Below are 18823 nucleotides of genomic sequence, written 5' to 3' on the forward strand. Positions count from 1 at the left end.
TGCTGGACACTTTCCCCTCCTCCCCCGTGTTCCAGGTCACCTCCTCTGTGTTCCAGGTGCTGGATACCTTCCTCGCCTACCTCATGGTCCAAGTGGTGCCTGGGGTATGTGGCCGAGTCCGGCCACGGTGAGGAGGGGGCCTGGCCCTGCAGGGCGTGGGGGATGCCCGGGGCAGGCGATGGGGAGCTGGCCCCTGACCCTGGCCGCGCCCCCCATCCAGCACCGCAGAGCGGGCTCTCTGGGCGGGCGCAGGCCCTGCCACGGGGCCCGAGCCCACCAGCCTCCGTGGGACGCTGCAAGGGACAGAGTGCAGCCAGTTCCCTCCCCAGCCCTGCTCCTGGGAGTCCTCCCAGCTGAGGGCCCTTCTTTCCTGCTCTCTCTGTCCTTCTGTGCTCCTGCTCTGTCTCTCCCTGTCCCTGTCTCCCCATCCCTGCCTCTGCCCCCTGCCCCTTCCCGCCACAGATTCCCAGGTACATCCTGACGCTGCACGAGCTCCTGGCCCACACGCCTCATGAGCACGTGGAGCGGAACAGCCTGGACTATGCCAAATCCAAGCTGGAGGAGCTGTCCAGGTGAGCCGGGCTCTGGGCGCCCCCAGCAGGAACTTCCAGCCCCAGATGGTAAAAGCTGGTGGTCAGGGTCAGGGTCAGGGTCAGGTCAGGGTTGGGAGGAAGGGGCTCAGCCTACGCCAGCGGGAGGCAGAGCCCCTCGAGCAGACTGACGGTTCGACGCTCACGCCTGAGTGGGCACCGGGCAGGATGGCGTGGCCCGTGTGTCCCCGGCGTGGATGGTCCGGGGAAGGGCACCCACAGGGGCCGTTTGCTCTGTCCTCCAGCGTAAATGTGTCAGCCCCGTGGCTTCACGTGCCCGAGACTCTGGTCAGCGACCCCACACCTGGCCCTCCCCTCCCCCCTCCCCCCGTGCCCCATCTCCAAAGCCGGCGAGCCCGCCTTCTGCATGGGCAGAAGCCAAGGGGCCAGTGTGGAGGAGCGGGCTGACCCCTCTTCCGGGACCCTGGGCATCGGTCTCAGGCCAAACGCCTTGGCTCCCATATGCCCCCTGCACCCAGGCAGGAGATGGTGGCCGGTGGCGGGTGGTGGCCGTGGGGGTGGGGGTGAGGCTCAGATTCCAGGTGCATTTTGAAGGCGGAACCAGCAGGTGTCTCTGGCGAGTTAGGCGCAGCCGCAGGGACTGGAGGCCGGGGCTGCTGTTGGCCAGGACGGAGACTGCGGAGGGCGGTTTGGAGGGGAGTCCTTCCTGTTCCTTGGAATCTCCCTGGGGCTGGGCTGGACCTGAGACAGATGGATGGCACAGAGGCAGCCACAGGAGGGGGCAGGGCATTTGTGTCTGGGGGTCAGGGGTCACCAGCTCAGAGACGGGCCTGTCAGGAGGCTGGTGAGAAGGGATGAGGGCTGAGCCCCAGGGGCTGCACCGTGTGGAGCCCAGACCGAAGGGGCCCTGAACCCTGCAAAGGAGGCTCGGCCGGCAGGGTGTGGAGCCCCCGTCCTGCCTGGGCCCCATCAACCATTCGCGCCCTAAGAGGCTTCCCCAGGCTGACGAGGGGCCGCCGGCCGGGCCACAGCTCCCACCTGGGCAGAGGGAGGACGGGCTGGTCCAGGGCGGGGTGAGGGTGTTCTCAGGGCGTGATTTCAGACAAACAAAACCACTGGGGAGTGGGCACCCCGTCCTTTCAAGTCCCAGGGAGCTGTCCCTGCACATTCCTCCCCCAGGAGAAGCCTTGGGGCCCCCGTGAGGCAGCGAGGCTCCTTGTCACTGCTGGGCACCCCGGCCTGTGCAGGCAGGGGTCCAGGGGGCACGTGCAGGTCAAGGTGTTTGGCCCGAGACCCCGACTCCCTTCCCCCGGCGTCCTGAGCACTTGGCCGGCTCTTCCCCTGTCCCAGCCAGTGACCTGCACCTGGGCCCTGAGCGAGGCCCTAACCGCACAGGAGGGAGCTTTCCTGTCTCCATGGCAACAGCCCTGTCACCCCCACCCTGCCTGGGGCCCTGAGGAGAGCTTCCAGCCCCCCTGAGCTGTGCTCCCAGACCCCTCCTCAGGACTGGCCCTGCCCTCACTGGCTGGGCTCACAGAGAAGCAGGCACCACCTCCAGCCGTGTGCAGCCTGCGCCCGGACGCAGACCCCGGCCCTTCCCCAAGCGCCCCCTGCGCCCGGACGCAGACCCCGGCCCCGGGTTGGCACGGTCCGATCAGCTGCACCTCGCATTTATCTGACGACAAAACCAGTTTCGCTGCTTGGTTATCACCCCTTATTTTTCACTAAATACAGCCCTTTCCCAGGAGAATCTGCACCCTCAGAAAAAAAAAAAAAAAGGTTCCCTTACCCTTGGCTGCTGAATCCCTTCCGGGGCGCCAGCACAGCCCGGCCGGTCCCTCCCGGAGGAGGGCTAGGGCCTGGGCTCTGAGGACAGCATCGCGGGGACGCCGAGGCCCGGCCACACGCCCCATCTGATAACCAGAAGAAACGGATAGAAATACGCGTTCGGGGACCTGTGGTCAGTGACCGCTGCCCTTTGCTGGAGTGCGGGCCGTGAGCCAGACGCAGGGTCAGCGCGTGGAGTGCATCATCCCCCGTCCTCGCCCCAGGGCCCTCCCCTCCGGCCGGCTCAGGGCAGAGGCGTGGACCATGCAGCTTCCACGGGCTGCCCCCCCCGCTGTCTTGGGTTCGGACTTTGCAAACCACACGAACTGACCTTCCCTCTTGGCTTCCTAGTTGTGGAATCAGACAAAACGGGGCTTTGTGCCTCTCCTGGAGTACGTGGGCGCTTTTTCCAGACCCCTCCCCAAACTTACCCGTGACCTCCTGAACCCCGGAAACTCACGGCCCCTTTTCTGCAAAGCTTATTTAAAAGCAGGTAAATGGCGCCACCTCCTGGAGAGGATGGGTGCCACCGCGGTCAAAACAGGACAAACGAGAGACGCCCAGAGTCTCAGAATAATGGCCGGCTTGTCCTGCTTCCCTCCCCGATGGGCTGGAGCCTGTGGACTCAAGTCAGGCTTCCCCTGAGCCAGCTGGGTTGCTGGCACCCCAAAACTAAGTTCAGAACCCAAACAACATTAAGGAAACAACCATATAAAGAGCATTAAAGGAAAGACTAGCAAGTGCAAAGGCCCTGAGGCAGAGGTGAACATGGTTTGTTCTGTGGATGGAAATAAGGCCAGCAGGGGTACATGGGCCAGAATAGTGAACAAGGGACGTTTGCTATGCTCCCATCTTCCTCCACATTCTTCTGTCTGTTCCACATGGGTCAGACTTTTAGATCAGACACGCTTGCTTCCTAATTGTTAATCTCCATTTCCTTTTCTCTGAAATAGGAACATTTGCCTCCTTGGGTTTCCAGAAGAATAAAATGAGATCGTGCCTGTCGAGCGTCCTGCACACAGCGGGCACTTGATAAATGCATGCCCTCTCCCCCTTCGTGACTGCAGGCTCAGAGAATCCAGGGGCCGGCCTTTCCTTCTAGGACTGCCAAAGGCCTGGCCATTGCCTCCTTCTGCCTCTGACTTATTTCCTGTCCCTGCAGGATAATGCATGACGAAGTGAGCGAGACAGAGAACATCCGGAAAAATCTAGCCATCGAGCGCATGATTATCGAAGGCTGTGAAATCCTGCTGGACACCAGCCAGACTTTCGTGAGACAAGGTACGTCCCCTGTGCCCTGCCCTCCCCCGCCCCAGGCAGCCCCAGGGACACCTCCAAATGGCACGTCTGCTGAGTGTCTCGGGGCCGCTGGAGGCCTGTGGACGTCGTACCCACACCTGCAGACGCAGACACCGTTGGCCTCCGGGTTCCTTTTCCCCAGAGGGGAACACACTCCTTCCCAGGCGGCCCGGTCTGTCGTGTGTCCCCGTGAACACGGACACCACGTTCTGGGGAGAGAGTAGGGAGCAGAGGACGAGGGCAGGTGCGGACAGGCCTGAATCTAGCGTTCCCAGCCCCGAGGAAGGCGGTGTGGCTCAGTGCCCGTGTCCTCGGCCTCTCGGGGACGGTCACGTTCACAGTGGCTCCCTTTCCTCGCCTGGGAGGTGCAGCCCCACTGAGGGCCGGCGGGGCGGGGGGCTGGCTGCTGGTGCCAGGACGTTGGGGCCTCGGTGCTTCTGAGGGTTGTCCCATCCAGAGCCCACGTCCCGTGGGGACCGGCTTGTGCTCGCCTGCGTCAGAAGTCCCTCCGTCCGGCCCTGGGCCTCTCTGGCCAGAGGGATAGCTGCCCACACCTCCTGCAGCCTGGGCAGCTGGCCCTGCAGGTGTCCTCAGCTTGGAGTTTTACTCTAAGTCCCCCGTGTGACCCCCGTGCCCTTCCCCCGTCCATCCTGCCTGAGTTGGGTGGCGCCGGGCCCACGCTGCGGTGGCCAAAGAACGGCCCCTCTTGGCACAGACAGCGTCCCCGCAGACCAGGAATCTGCTCTGTTCCCCGAGCAAAGTGCTTCCTCCTCTCCCGTGGGGCTGTGCTGGACCTGGAACCAGGGGAGTAGGCCGGTCCCCCCTCCAGGAGCGGACAGTGTAGGGGATCCTGAGGAGACAGACGCAGGACAGGGCTCCAGGCAGTGCCGGACGGGGCGGGAGGCAGGGTGAGGGGAGTCGGGCAGGCCCTCCTGGGAGGGAAGCACAAATAGGAGTTCACGAGGTGGAAAGGAAGGGCTTTCCCGCCAAGGAGCGGCACTCGGAGCCACAGGTGACGAGCTGAGCGAGGAGGGAGCGCAGAAGAGGGCCGGGCAGGTGCCTGACCGACCGACGGAAGGCCCAGGGGGAGGAGGGGGAGGAGGGGGAGGAGGGGCGTGTGGGGCGGGAGCAGGGGCAGCAGGTGACTGCTTCCCCCGGATGGCCCTGCCCGGGAGTGGCCTCCCGCACGCGGTGTCAGGGACGGGGCCGGCATGCTGTGCCTGAGCAGTCGTGTCTGCTGTGGCCGCAGGGCCGTGCCTGGTGCTGCCCCTTCTGCTCTAGAGCCGGCTCCCCACGTGTGCTGCCCCCACCCCCACCCAGCCCTGCGTTCCTGCCAGGGGGGACCTGTCCTGGAGGCTCCTCCACTTGCCGGGGCCCCGGCAGGGGGCCGAGGGGTCCTGCAGGGACCGGCTGACGGGGCTGAGAGAGCATCCGGGGTGCACCTGCTACCAGGACCCGGGACTCCCCCCTCCCGGCATCGTGACCCACCTGAGAGCTGGCCGGCGGCGGGCGTGGCTCTGGGAGGTGGGCTCAGGGTCTGCCCTCCACCCACAGGCTCCCTCATCCAGGTGCCCATGTCTGAGAAGGGCAAGATCACCAGGGGCCGCCTGGGGTCTCTGTCCCTGAAGAAAGAGGGCGAGCGACAGTGTTTCCTGTTCTCCAAGCATCTCATCATCTGCACCAGGGGCTCTGGCGGGAAACTGCACCTGACCAAGGTGAGGGCTGCGGGGGCTGCAGAGGCTCGTGGCGGGCACCACCACGGGGGCCCGGCTGACCCTGACCTGGGGCCCAGACGGCGGGCCGGGAATCAGACACATGAGAGTGCACACGTGTGTGCTGGTCTGACGGGCGGGTCGGAGAGAGCTGGACACAGCCGGGTTTTCTGCTGGAGAAATCATGGGGAACACGGGAGCGCGTGTCAGGCCCCCAGAGGAGCCCCCGACCGCCGGTGCCAGGGCAGAGGGCCCGGGGGTCTAGACAAACCGCTGAGAGGCGCGCGTGTGTGTGCGTGTGAGGGGCCGGGTGGAGGACGGCACCTGCTGAGGCCGGAGCAGCGCCCAGAGCCTCCGCTCAGGAGGAGCTCGCGCAGCGGCTCGCGGGACATCCCAGGCACGACGTGCCAGCAGGAGAGCAGACACGAAGGGCCGTCCTCAGGACCCCACGGCCCTGCAGGAGACCCCACACAGTCTGCTGATCGGCCCGTCCCCAAAGCAAGGGGGAACGCTCGCTGGCAGAGGGATGCCGTGATCGCGGAGGTGGTTCTCCCAGGGGGAGACTTACCCACCACACGGATGTGCTGACCCTGCGATTTCCCCAAACGTGGGGAACTCGACAGCGTAATTTGTGGTCGTGGGGGACTGCACTCCGCCTCCCTGGGACAATTAAGTAGTCACAGAGGGCAAAGGTGACAGGGAATCAGCACCTCAAACGCCTCCTGCTCCTTCACAGACCACAGGGCCTTGGCTCATACTGTCCCCTTCTTTCTCCCCTGGAAGACCGCCTTCCTGTCCTTCGTGGCTACTCAGGTGCCACCTGCTGTCAGCCTGCACCCAGCTTGGCACATTGCTTATCTCACTGCCCCGAGTTCAGGACCTGGCCCCGACTCAGTCTCTCACACGCACGAGAGCCTGAAACAGCCCAGAAGTGCCCCTGCCCGTCTCTCCCTCAGTTCCCTGTCTGCAAAGCAGGGGTGACCATCCTCACCAGAGGCCCTGCAGAGGCGCAAGCAGCTGGCGGTGGGGGCGCATCTTCCCGGTCGAGGCAGAGCACCTGTGAACCGCGGTCTCCCAGGGAAGCGCGCTTCGGAGGGTCTCGGGTCCGAACACGCGGCGGCGGCCTGGAAAAGGCCGGAAGGTGCCCTCGATTCAGCCAGAGCCTCGGGCAAGCCGCTCTTCCAGACCCGGGATGCCTGGCCCAGAACGCACAGAGACGCTGCGAGACGCTGTGGCTGCGGGGAACGCACCGCTTATGTTGACACGTGCACAAATCGGCCGTTTGGCTGCACGAGGGGAAGTCAGCTTACGGCGAACGCTCCAGTTTCGACCGAATTCCGGGTCAGGGAGAGCTCTCCGTATTCATTAGCTCCGGAGTCTCGGCTGAGGATCTCTGTCGGGCTGGGGGACGTTTCCTGCAGGCGGGGGTCAGCGGGGCAGGTCGAACTGGAGACGCTGCCTGAAAGCACGTGTCTTTACCTTTGTCGTATTTTGGTTGGGGGTGTTTGTTCGGGCTTTTAAAGTTTTTCTCATAAGGAACACGGAGATGCTCGTCAAGTCCCAGCACCCGCTCCTGCCAGCAGGTGCCTCACCAGGCCTCGGTTAACCCATCTGCGCGATGGGGGTGAAAACACGTCCCTCGGGGATGCCGTGAGCGTGAAAGCAAGGGCGTGGCGTGGTGCCTGGGACGCAGTACCTGCTCGGCGGGTAACCGTCGTCGTCACTTCCAGTTACGTGGTCGTGAACTTGTAACGATACTCGTGGTAGCGAGCCCTTGCGTAAGCGTTACCGTGGGCCAGGCACTCCCCCAAGTGCACACACTCAGCTCCTGGAACGACCCGCTGAAGCCGATTCGGTTACTTCCCCGTTTTACGGATGAAGGGCCTGAGGCGTCTAGAAGCCCGCGAGCGGCAGAGCGGGGATTTGGTCCCGGGCAGGCAGTCTGGCTCCAGAGTCTGTGTCCTTGAACTACAGGCTCAAAGTCAAGCTGTAAGACTACCCTAAGGTCTTCCAGAAGGAAGAGAACGTCAGAGCTAGATGGGGCTTTACAGATGATCAAGCCCGGGGCTCGCCCGAGGCCACCGAGCAGCAAAGCGAGAAGCAGAACCCAGGATCGGGGACACCGGATGCCCCCTCCAGTCCCCCTGCCCCCCGGGCTGCTGTCCCTGCAAACACCTGTGTGTAGATTGAATGTGTGGCCAGCGTCTCCGTCACCATCAATTATCACGTTACTTACCCACTTCTCCGCCCCGTGGGACACTTTACCCACATCCAAGGTCTCAGCTTCTGAGTGAGGAGGCCTGGAGCCCCCGGCTGGGCGGGTGGGGCCCGGGGTCTCTCGAGCTGGCGTCCAGGCCGAGCTCTCCCGCTGTACCAGCCTTCCTGCTGTGGCTCCCCCAGAACACGTGGTCCCAGGGACCCCCGCAGAGCAAGCAGGGGGCTGTGGCTCCCACAGGCGCACAGCATCTGAGACACAGGTGACCGAGTCTGGCCCACACTTGGCAGGGAGGGGAGTGGACCTCAGCTCTGGGAGGGGGCGTCGGCATCCTGCACCCGCGGCTGTGGTCCCTGTTCACCACGGTGCCGGGGCGTCCGATGCCCGGAGGTCCTCCCACTCTCAGGGACCCAGATGCCCCCGATAACGGGCAACCAGTAGGTTGCGACCCCAGCTCTAAGGGTCCGGGTGACCTCAGGCGTGATCCCCGTCTCCGATCTCGTCTCCTCATCTGTAAAATCAGAACGAGACGTGTGCGGAGTCCGGTAAACCCGTGTCCAGGCTGCAGACGCGGAGTCTCAGCCCGGAATCGGGGATTCCGCAGCCCCCGCCCCACCCACCCTTGACCCTCGTCCCTGGAAAGCCCCCAAGACAGTCCCGCCTGATCTGCTTCGTGGGGGCCCCGATGCGAAGAGCACGTCCTTCCACGTGGGAACCAGAGTGCCCACGCGGAACGTGACGCACACACCCTCGAGCTTGTACGGCTGCGCCACGCCCCAGTCCCGGGGCCCTTCACCGGCCCGTGTCCTGGTGACTCGAGGTGGCCCTGCTGTCTTTCAGAATGGGGTCATCTCCCTCATCGACTGCACCTTGCTGGAGGACCCAGAGAGCACGGAGGAAGAAGGTAGGGCTGGGGGCCGCACGCGTGCCCGTGCGCACGGCCGCCCCCACAGACTCTCACCCACCCCAGACCCGCCGGGTCGCGGGGGACGTCCTGCTCTTGGACCCAGGGAAGCCGGGCCCGCAGTGGGAGGGCCTTGGTCCGCTTCCCTCTTCCTCCCACACTCTTCGGGCCCCCTGAGTGGTTGGCGCCGTTCGGTCTGGGGTCACTGCGCTCTACCGAGCACGTCCACAGGTGCCACGCACGGGTCTGCCGAGCACCCCCACGCACAGGTCCTGGGCGCCATGCACGAGAGGCCGGAGAGGCCCTCGGCCTGCTCTGTCCTCCAGTGGGAAGCGCGGGGACATGTGACACCAGCAGGGGGGGTTGCCCTGGCAGTGGGGGAAGGGCTCTGTGGGATTTCCCTCCCCGGCATCCCTGGGGGACGGGGTCATTGTTTTAGGTTACGGGGTGGGGTCACTAGTGTCACTTGATTGGGCTAAGGTTGGTCCTCCCGTCCCTTCTTTACTGCCCCTCCCTCCCCCCGGGGCACAGGACCCTGTGTCTTTACCCTTCCCCAGACTGGGGTGCCCCGGAACAGGGCTGAGCCACCTTGGATCCTGGTCCGGGCCCGGGGCTCAGGCTGGGGGTCTGCCAGGCGCCGGGAGCCTCATCCACACACACTCAGGCCCGTGCCCCCGGTCAGCCCCGGTGGCAGGGCGCTGTGCCTTCCCTGCACGTCCACTGGAGCCGAGCCAGGCAACCCCCATGGGAAGCATAGGCTCGGTCTGTCTGGAGCGTCCTTGGCCGCGGAACCTTCTCCAGTCGTGGCCTCGGCTGGGCCACGGGAAAGCCCAGGCTTCGGTGCAGTGGTCAGGCCCCAAAGCCACTTTCCTTCCGGGGCCAAGGGAGGTAGAGGCCCTGCGCTGTGCAGCCCCCCTCAGCACCCTCGCTCACAGGCGGGCACCCTGCTTCTCAGAGGACCCGCCGGCATCCCCTCCCCACGTCACCACACGGAACAGGCTCCCCTGTGCCCAGCAGGAAACCCTGAGATCCTGGAGGGTCCCAACTGGAAGGGGCGGGGGCCCCAGAGACACCACATGGTCTCTGGACGTGCACGGGGGCATCCGCGTCTGGGGCGGGAAGGGCGCCCCCCACGGCCGCGTAGCGACCGCGGGACAGAGCCGGGCTTCTGCGTCGTTCCACCAAGTGGTTCCCCGGTTCACGAGGGCACAGTGAAGGAAGGCATCCTAAACTGTGAGCTCGGTCTTCCAGCTCCCAAGACTTGAAGGAAGCTCCCAAGTGGAGAACAGTAACGAAAATGCAGAGAAGGCGCTTTGCTCTTGGGGAGGCCCACACTGAGCTCAGTGCGAAAGTGCGAGATCTGAAGTTCCCCATCCAGCCCGGCCTGGGACCACCCTGGGATGGCGGGAGGGCCCGGCCCCAAGGCCGTTCTCGTCCTGGCCTCGCTGCCGCCCTGCGGGGGGTCTCCAGGATGTTGTCGCTCGTGACCTCAGCTACCCCGAGATGTGACAAGGGCAGGGGGGTGCCCACAGCTCTGTTGCCGGACCGCCCACGTGTCGTAAGCTTCTTCTCAGCCCAGGTCCTTGCTTTGTCCGTCTCGAGGGGGCTCCCCTCCCCCCGGGAGTGCAGGGGAGAATGTCTGATACAGCGAGTGGCCAGGTGCCCACTCCCCCCACCACCACTGTCCTCCCGGGGGTAAGACAGACAGGGCCTTGTCAGAGGTTTCCCTACTCAGAGAGGCCCCACTCATGCTAACTCTGTGTTTTGCCAACCGGAAGCCAAAGGGTCCAGCCAAGACATAGATCACTTGGATTTTAAGATCGGAGTGGAGCCCAAGGATTCCCCGCCCTTCACGGTCATCCTCGTGGCCTCGTCCAGACAGGAGAAGGCAGCGTGGACCAGTGACATCAGCCAGGTGAGCAGGGTCACCTGTTCCTGGGAGTGGCGGGGGGGTGGGGTGGGGACGGGCTCCATGTGCTCCAGGAAAAGACACAAGTCCCCTCCAATGCTGCCCTCAGTTGGCAGAGTGGGAGGAGAACCCTTGGCACCTGGATCTCATGCTACAGTGATTTTTAAAAGTCCGGGTTTTTGAGCTGCCCCCAGGCCCCAGCAGACTTACCGGATACAAGTGCATTTTAGCACATGCCGCAGGCCATTGGTAAGTACAGAAAAGTCTGAGCATCCTAAGCCCAGGGGTGCTGGAGACCACAGAGCTCAGAGAGAGGGGAAAGGCCCCACACGGCCTCGGGTCAGCTACACAGAGCGCCTCGGCCTCCGTCGGGCCTGCCCAAGCGTTAGGGCCGTGAGCACAGCAGGCAGGGAAAGCGCGGGCTTTCCAGGGAGGGGTGAGCAGAGCCAGCAAGCCACGGACTCCTGTGAGACCAGGCAGAGTCTGTCTGGAAGTCAGACAGGGAGTCTGGGACATGGGAGTCTGGAAGAGGCTGTCGGCGCCCTGGGCTCCAGGACAGGCGGTGGGTTAGTACAGCCCCTCCCCGCAGCCAGGAACCCCTCGCGGGCCGTCTGCCTGCGGCCTGCCCTCCGCGGGGTGAGGGAGCAGCGGACGGCAAAGCGGGGGATCCGCTCTCTTTAATGCTGGGCCCCCCGCCCCCGACCGCCCGCTCCCCCAGCTCCCTGGCCTGCTGCCCGTCCGGAAATGCCGGAAGAACGAGGCAGGACAGGGTACCGTGTGGTAGATGTGTGCTCTTTCTGGGAGCGCAGTGTGCCCCAGAGAAACCCGGAAAACCAGACACTAGGAAAGAGTGCTGATCCCAGCAGGCGTCAGGGCCCCCAGCCCATCCCCGGCCCCCCTCATGCCTCTGGGGAGCTCTGTCCACAGCCAGGCGCCCCGAGTTTTGGTGTTGCTGGTAGAGGCAGAGCTGAAGACAGCCTAAGAGCAGCGGGGTGGAGACACTGGGCTGGGCAGTGCAGGGAACAGGAACCTTCCTCTGAAAGTCCCGCCCCCCCCCCCCCCCCGCCACCCCCCGGGGGCGCAATTAGTTAAGCCTCCGACTTCCGCTCAGGTCATGATCTCCTGGTTCATGGGTTCGAGCCCTATATCCGGCTCTGTGCTGACAGCTCAGAGCCTGGAGCCTGCTTCGGATTCTGCGTCTCCCTCTCTCTCTGCCCCTCACCTGCTCACACACTGTTCTCTCTCTCAAAAATAAATAAATATTTAAAACTTTTAAAAATAAAAGTCCCCCCAAAGATCTGGGGACCCAGCCTTGACCGGACACTGGCCCCCAGCACATGGGGCAGGGCTGTCCCTGCTGTGCCAGCCTCTCCCAACTTTCTGGTGACTTTGAGCCCCCTCAACACACACATCCTCAAAACCGGGAGATTCTGAACCGAGAGGAAACCCTCCCATGGCAAAGATGTGAAGGTTTCGGGGAGGGGGGCAGTGAGAAGGGAAAAAGTCCTCCCCGCCCCCCCTCCCCCGGAAAAAAGGTGTTTTCATTTGGGTGGGGGCTGCTTCTTCGAAACAGAATATGGATTTGAATTTTCCGGAGGCTGAAAAGTCAGTGCGTCTTCCCCTGTGCAGGCAGCCTAACCACCCCCTGCCCGAGGTGGGAGCTTGGCCACGGAACCGCCCGCAGCCTCAGAGCATTGGCCAAGGGTGGATGGAGGACCCGGGGTGCAGGACAGCATGTGCACTCAGGGACGTAGGGGGCCAGCCTCCGGCAGGGGGACCCCGACGACCGTGGCTCTGACCTCGCCCTTCACGCTAGACCCCAGAGGTCAGCGACAGACCCTCCAGGTCAGGCGCCTCCTCTTGCGAACAATCTGGCTGCGTAGGAGTCATTGTCCCCACTTTGAAGTCAGGGACAGGAGGCCCAGCGAGGTCAGGCAGTCCCCCAAAGGTCACGGAAGGGGAGCTGACCTCCAGACGCGGCGAAGGAAGGCTGCGTCCCACCCGCCCTTGCCTGGACGACACCCTCAGGCGCACGAGGACCCCGCGTCAGGCTGGGCACGCCGGCCGCCCCCTCGGCGGTGGCCGGGCTCTGACCCTGGGCCTCCCTGATTCCAGTGTGTGGACAACATTCGCTGCAACGGCCTCATGATGAACGCATTTGAGGAGAATTCCAAGGTCACCGTGCCGCAGATGATCAAGTAAGTGCCCGCCAGAGCCTGCTCGAGGCCCGGGCAGCAGCAGGGGCACCGGGCCGGCCGGCCACTGGGCCTCGCCGGGGTGCTGGGTCGCGTCTGTGCGGTTTGGGGCTGTCTGCCTGCTTGTTGGTTTTGACTTAACGTCTGTTTGGACGAGGGCTTTGGCTTAGTTTCTGTTTCATAAAACGTGGATTTTCGCGGCAGGCTGTTTAAACGACGGCACGGGTGAAGCTTCGTGCTGCCTTTTTTTTTCTCAAGTGGCTATTTTTCTTCTTCTAATTACGAAACGAGAACACTGCAGAAACACGGGCCGCGGGGCCGCGGTGTTTGTCTCAGCAGGTGCAGGGGCGAGGGGGCCACAGGCCACACCGTCCGACCTCCCTGGCCACCGGGCCTGCTCCTCCCCCGGCCCCTGTCCTCGCCCTCCTCCTGCCCCCTCCTGACGGCGGCCCGCGGGTCCCTGACACTCTGGGGGCCTCGGGCACGTGCCTCAGCCCCGGCGTGAAGGCGCCTCTGTGCGCACGGGGCCGGGGAAGCCCAGGCAGGGTCGTGCGCACAAGGTCTGCTGAGCGTCCGGGCGACCCCAGGAGGTGGCGTTCAGCTCTGTGACGGCACAGCGGGGGCCGGCGGAGCCCGAGGAAGGTGTGAACGTGAGGGCAGCATCCCGGTCCCCAGCCCCGGCTCCGGGTATCACGACAGACAGTGACGTCATGTTTCCGAGCTCGGGCTTCTCGCAAGCGGGAGATGGCGATGCCTCCTGGATTTGTGTTGTTGGGGGTCCGAGGAGGCGCGTGTTTATCCTTCACGTGCAGAGAGCTGGTGGTGGTCCTGCAGTGAGTGTAGACGCCTCCGACGGCCCGCTCGGGGAAGCTCAGGTGTGCCTGAGCCTGCGTCCTGAGCCGCGTTCCCCGTCAGCCCGCTCTCGGAGGGCCCAGCGCAGCAGGTCGCTGACCCAACCTGTGCTCTCTGATGCGACGAGACAAAAGGGCTGTTTCCACGAGCAAATTAAAATCACGCGGAATTAAGGCTGAACGTAGAGCGGAAGCCCACTCGTCTGCCCAGGACGCCTCTTGAGGCTGCAGAAGCGAGCGAGGTGTCGCCTGTGAAGGTGAAAATAGTGACAGAGTGAAGGGAACGTCCAAACGGAAGGGACGTGCCGAGGGCACACAGCCCCCAGGCTCCAGGAGGAGCGGCCACGGTGGGCGGTCCTGCGAGAACGTGGGAGCAGCCGCGATCAGACGTGCTCTGTGCTCACCCTGCAGTGAGAGACGCGCGCAGGAAGTGATGAAACACCGCCGTGAGTCAGAGACGGAGTCCGGGTGGCGCTGGAGGGGCCAGACGTCTAGTGGCGATGTCACCTGGTGCGGTGGGCAAGACGCCCCTGAGAGGGGACATCAGAGCTGACCGTGAGGGTGGTGGCGGGGAAGGGCGCTCTGGGAGGAGGGAACAGCATGAGCGAAGGTGCAGAGGCAGGAAGGCTCGTGTGTGTTGGTGACGATAAATCACCCCGTGGGGCTGGGGGGGGGGGGGGGAGAGGGCGCGTCGTGGAGGTGGCAGCCTGCACGGGAGTGGCGGCTGCGTTCACAGCCAGTCGAATGGTGCAGTGCGTCTGTTCTAAGCCCAGTGAGACACGGGGGCACCTGGGGTCTCCGTCAGTGAAGCGTCCAACTTTGGCTCAGGTCACGATTTCGAGGCTCATGGGTTCGAGCCCCGCGTCGGGCTCTGTGCTGACGGTTCGGAGCCCGGAGCTGCCTCGGATGCTGCATCTCCCTCTCTCCCTGCCCCTCCTTTGCTCACGCTCTGTCTCTAAACGTTTACTTTTAATTTCCTAAATGAAAAAATACATGAACACGGTGAGCCACTGGTGTGGCACCTGGTTTACACGGTGTCACCGTCCCGCCCTGGCCCCAGCAGCCTTCCCTGCCGACGGGTCGGCGACAAGCCGGCCCAGGTGGCCCCACAGCGGGGTCCTGGGCCAGCAGAGCGCGAGCTGTGTCTGGCACCCTGTGTTTCCAGTCCCACACAAGCCTGAGTTTCTGGCACGGTCCCCACATTGGACCGTGAGTCAGGAGGGTCCTGACTTGGGGTCTGCGGGACAAAGAGGCAGGAAGTTCGGGCCCTCTGGTGTGTGGCTGCTGGTGGACACGGGAGAGGAGGGTCCACAGCCACGCAGAGAGCTGAGGGGTCCCACTGCTTCGGCCCCGGCTCCCGGGCACTACAGCTCGGCCCCAGCAGGTGGCCTCCAGGACTGGTGGGGTCGAGGTGAGCGCCCTCCCGGGAAGGGGGGTGATGCTCTGGGGTCTCACCAAGAAGTGTGGGGTGCGAGGTCAGGACGTGCTCACGCTGGGAGGGGCGAAGACCCCTTCTCACAGGGGCAGACATCTGGCACATGGCCTGCAAGGGAATCACCAGAATCGGTGTGTCTTTACCGGACTCGCCCACTTTACAGATGGGGAGCTGAAGTCAGGGTGAACAGAGACCCTGTAACCAGCAGCGATGGCCAGTTTCAGAGGAGAAGAGGGAAGGGAGGGGGCTTCTAGCCTTCTCTACCCATCCAGTGGCAGAAGGAGCCCAGAAAGAAAGTGCTAGAAGCAAACAGCTGCCCGAGGGGCCCGGCAGCCCCCGTTAGGGTGCCAGGCCTGTGCTAGGCACTCCGGGACGCGTGAGGTGTCGGCCAGCCGTGCGGGAGCCCCCCAGCCCCAGGCTGAGCCCTTCCCACCTGCAGACACGGTCTCCTGTCCGCGTCTTCCCTCCTTCCGAGCCGGGTGCCTCTCTGTCCACTCGTGTGCCTGACACCCTCTCTCGCCGCTTTAGCCCTTAGCAGCAGTCTGAGCCGGGAGAGACCGGGCGCCTCGCTTGGCTGATTTTCGAGCACCCAGTCTGCTCTCTCCTTGGACTCAGCAGTCTTCTCTCTTGCTTCCAGGAAATCTTTCTCATCTTGGATTATCATGCATTTTCCTGAGTCGTGGCGAAACCCCACCCAAGATTTTATAAAGCGTCTGCCTTTCGGCAAAGTTTCCTTGGAGGGTCCCCTTCATGCGTCTTCAGGAAGGTCTCCAAACCACGTTGCCTTTCCAGGCTCTGTGGGTTTCCCATGTTTTCTCGTCCTGAGAAGCAGTCCCCACTCGATAAAGGTGGTTTGCTTACCCGTGGATATTTCCAACCCCAGGGGCATTTCCAAAGAAGGCCCTTAAAGGACAGCGTCTGCACCCCTGACAGAAAGGCCCCCAGGAGTGCCCGTGACATCCATGGGGACGCTCGATCACCTCCCGAATGAGCTGGGCACCACACAGCATTCTGGGCCCACGAGGCACGGACTTCATTAAATATTTGCAAAAGCGCTGTGAGGTGAATCTTGATATTTCCATTTTACAGATGACGAGACTGAGGCCTGGAGACTGAGTACCTGGTCTGATGCCACACAGGAAACAGGGCTGACAGGTGTCATTTGATTCCAAGCCTCGTGTCCTCCCCTGTTGTGTGACGTGTTCTGGCCGTGACAACCTTTATGAGCTGCATTCGTATTTCTTCAGATTTTTTTTTTCACGGAAGCCCATTTCGATAAGATTCCCAGGCTTATCCTTTTAGCAACGTCACGTATGAATTTGCTCGTTTAGGTACCCTTCTGATCATATCCCACCAGAACACAGGCCACTTAGGCAGCCTGCTCCCCGTGTATAAGAGCGACCAGATAAGATACGGTCACCGGTGCGGAAGGACCTAGGGCAAACAAAACGTGAGGAAGGAAACCTAGGAGGCCCGGCGGTAAATGCACTTGCTGTGTCCTTGCTGGAGCGAGCAGTACACCTGATCCCAGGCGTCTCGCGGCCTTGACAGAAAGGAAAGTGTGGGTACAGAGATTCGCGGTGTCCAGAAGTGGAAACCACTGCTGCCCCGGGGCGGTCGTGATGGAAACGCACTGGAAGAGCGAGAGAGCGCCCTCCTGTGGCCTCGGCACCCAAGGGCGCTGCTGGCTCCCACCGCCCCGGGAGAGGCCGCTGGCCTCGGGCCCCCGCCGCCCCAACCTCAGGTCCCTGCCCCCAGGCCCCCACGGCCTGGTCGGCTGCACCTGACACCCGCCCGAGGACTGAGCCGTGCTGCCTCCAGATCCAATGCGGAAGGTCCCAGAAGAAGAGTGGAATTGCTTCAACTCAGATTCCCTGCCAAGCAGAAATCACTTCAGCCAGGGGTGCAGGACTCCCGAAGGTCTGGTCCGGGACACCTGCCCAGCCCTGCGGGTCTTACTTTTAGGGAAGTACCTGAAGTCCGGCCATCTGCTGCTGGCTAGGGACTGACCTTGATACTTTAATAGGCAGCCGGGCGGGAAGTCAGGGAGGCTGTGACCTGCCCTGAGAGACAGAGCTGCTAAGAAGCCCCCAGGCTGGGGTTCAGGCTTCATCCTTCGTGGCTCTCAGGAGCCAAGGGGGGAGAGAGCGGCCGTGCCTGCTGCCGGGAGAGATCACTGGTAGGAAAAGAAGCAGGATTTTCAGACAGAAAAAAATCAGACTCTTGGAGACATAATCAGTGGTTTGTTTACGTGTGTGGACTCTGGCTCACGGGGGCTCATTGGGGGCCGTATGGCCCCTGATTTTGATTTGTGAGTTCATTTTCTGGAGGGATGTATCTGTGAAGATCTCGTAGGGCCTGGTGGAGAACCACAGCCTGTGACAGCTCTGTATCCCCTGTCTGGGGTCCCCAGACCACAGCGGTGGCACTTGCTTGCGTTCCGGAGCCCCTTGGAGAGCAAGTAGTGTGTTCTCGGGGGTGCTGAGCTCCCCTCCCCCAGAGCCTGGGTTAAAACGGGGAACCACCCTTCGATAGCTTTTGGGTAGATTTTTCGAGGCCACCTTCCAGGGTCTCAGCCTTCGTGGGGGTCTGACTCCGGCTCCCTTCCCTACAGAAACCCAAGACGCTCGGTATCTACGAGCAGCCGATGCCCCAAAGGCACATAAGCCATCAACTGGTTTCCAGATTTCTCTCCAGTGTTGACCTCTGGGAATCCCCCTTCTAGCTTTTTTGCGCTTATTTGGTTTTCACTGAGATGTAATTCACGTAACACGCAAGTCAGCATTTCCGCCCTGCAGTTTAGCGGGTTTTAGTGCACTCACTAAGTTGCGCGAGCTTCGGTACCGCCTCATCGCAGAATGTGCCCGTCACCCCTCAGCAAACCCCATGCGTGCTGAGGGCCGCTCCGGTCTCTGCCACCCCCACCCCTGGCGGCCAGCAACCTGTGCTCCGTGTCTGGACGTGGCCTTCTGGCACACTTCCCATAAACGAAGCCCTACGATACGCGGACTTTGTTTCTGGATTCGTGCACTCGGCCTGTCCAGACCCCGCCGCGCGGGAGCACCTGTCAGGACGCCACTCCTTCTCGCAGCCGAGGGATGCTCCGTGCGGACAGACTCCACTGGCTTGTTCCGTCACCGGCTGGCAGACCGCGTGTTGTTTCCCCTCCGGGGCGGTTTGAAGAGCGGAGCCGTGAACGCTGGTGGACAGGTTTCTGTGTGAACAGATTTCCCTTTTATCTTGTGAGCTCAGCGACACGTGCTTTGTAAGCTGGCCACGGGGCGTCCAGTGCGTCTGGGAGTTTTCCTGACGTCGGGCATGTGGGATGCCGTCCGGAGGAGGCGGCATCTTGCGGGGGGTCGTCCTCCGCACAGGAGGCCCGCGGTCCTTCGGCGCCCCGTCCGTCCGCCCGCCCTCGGCCGTTGCACGTTGGGGAGACGGTGCCGGGTGGGCTCCCGAGCTCAGACCCCGTCTCCCCGCGGTCCTCCCTCGCCCCGCAGGTCGGACGCCTCCCTGTACTGCGATGACGTGGACATCCGCTTCAGCAAAACCATGAACTCCTGCAAAGTGCTGCAGATCCGCTACGCCAGCGTGGGCCGGCTGCTCGAGAGGCTGACGGACCTGCGCTTCCTGAGCATCGACTTCCTCAACACCTTCCTGCACTCCTACCGCGTCTTCACCACCGCCGTCGTGGTCCTGGACAAGCTCATCACCATCTACAGAAAGCCCATCAGCGCTATCCCCGCCAGGTGCGTAGGCCGCCCCCGGGGACGTCGGGGGGACCGCAGACGTGACCTGTTGGGTGCGCGTGGGCACCTCCCGGGGCCGGAGGGCTGTCTCTCCCTCGCCCTGGGGGGCTGACTGCTCCCCCCAGCTGTCTCTCCCCCGAACTGGGGGCTGACCGCCCCCCCCAGCTGTCTCTCCC

The 18823-nt window shown here is 63.3% G+C and overlaps 1 protein-coding gene across 2 annotated transcripts in view; it reads left to right on the plus strand.

Annotated features, from left to right (window-relative positions):
- The window catches only part of RASGRF1 (Ras protein specific guanine nucleotide releasing factor 1), a 98318-nt gene that overhangs the window by 50497 nt on the left and 28998 nt on the right, over nucleotides 1-18823 (plus strand). For both annotated transcript variants that reach the window (XM_049614386.1, XM_049614387.1), the window contains exons 8-14: nucleotides 463-572; nucleotides 3541-3659; nucleotides 5232-5392; nucleotides 8445-8508; nucleotides 10287-10423; nucleotides 12533-12615; nucleotides 18399-18647. In XM_049614386.1, the coding sequence (XP_049470343.1) occupies nucleotides 463-572; nucleotides 3541-3659; nucleotides 5232-5392; nucleotides 8445-8508; nucleotides 10287-10423; nucleotides 12533-12615; nucleotides 18399-18647 (923 nt within the window). The remainder of the gene's footprint in view (nucleotides 1-462; nucleotides 573-3540; nucleotides 3660-5231; nucleotides 5393-8444; nucleotides 8509-10286; nucleotides 10424-12532; nucleotides 12616-18398; nucleotides 18648-18823) is intronic.

Source organism: Panthera uncia (genome assembly GCF_023721935.1).
Source record: "Panthera uncia isolate 11264 chromosome B3 unlocalized genomic scaffold, Puncia_PCG_1.0 HiC_scaffold_2, whole genome shotgun sequence".
Lineage (NCBI taxonomy): Eukaryota > Metazoa > Chordata > Mammalia > Carnivora > Felidae > Panthera > Panthera uncia.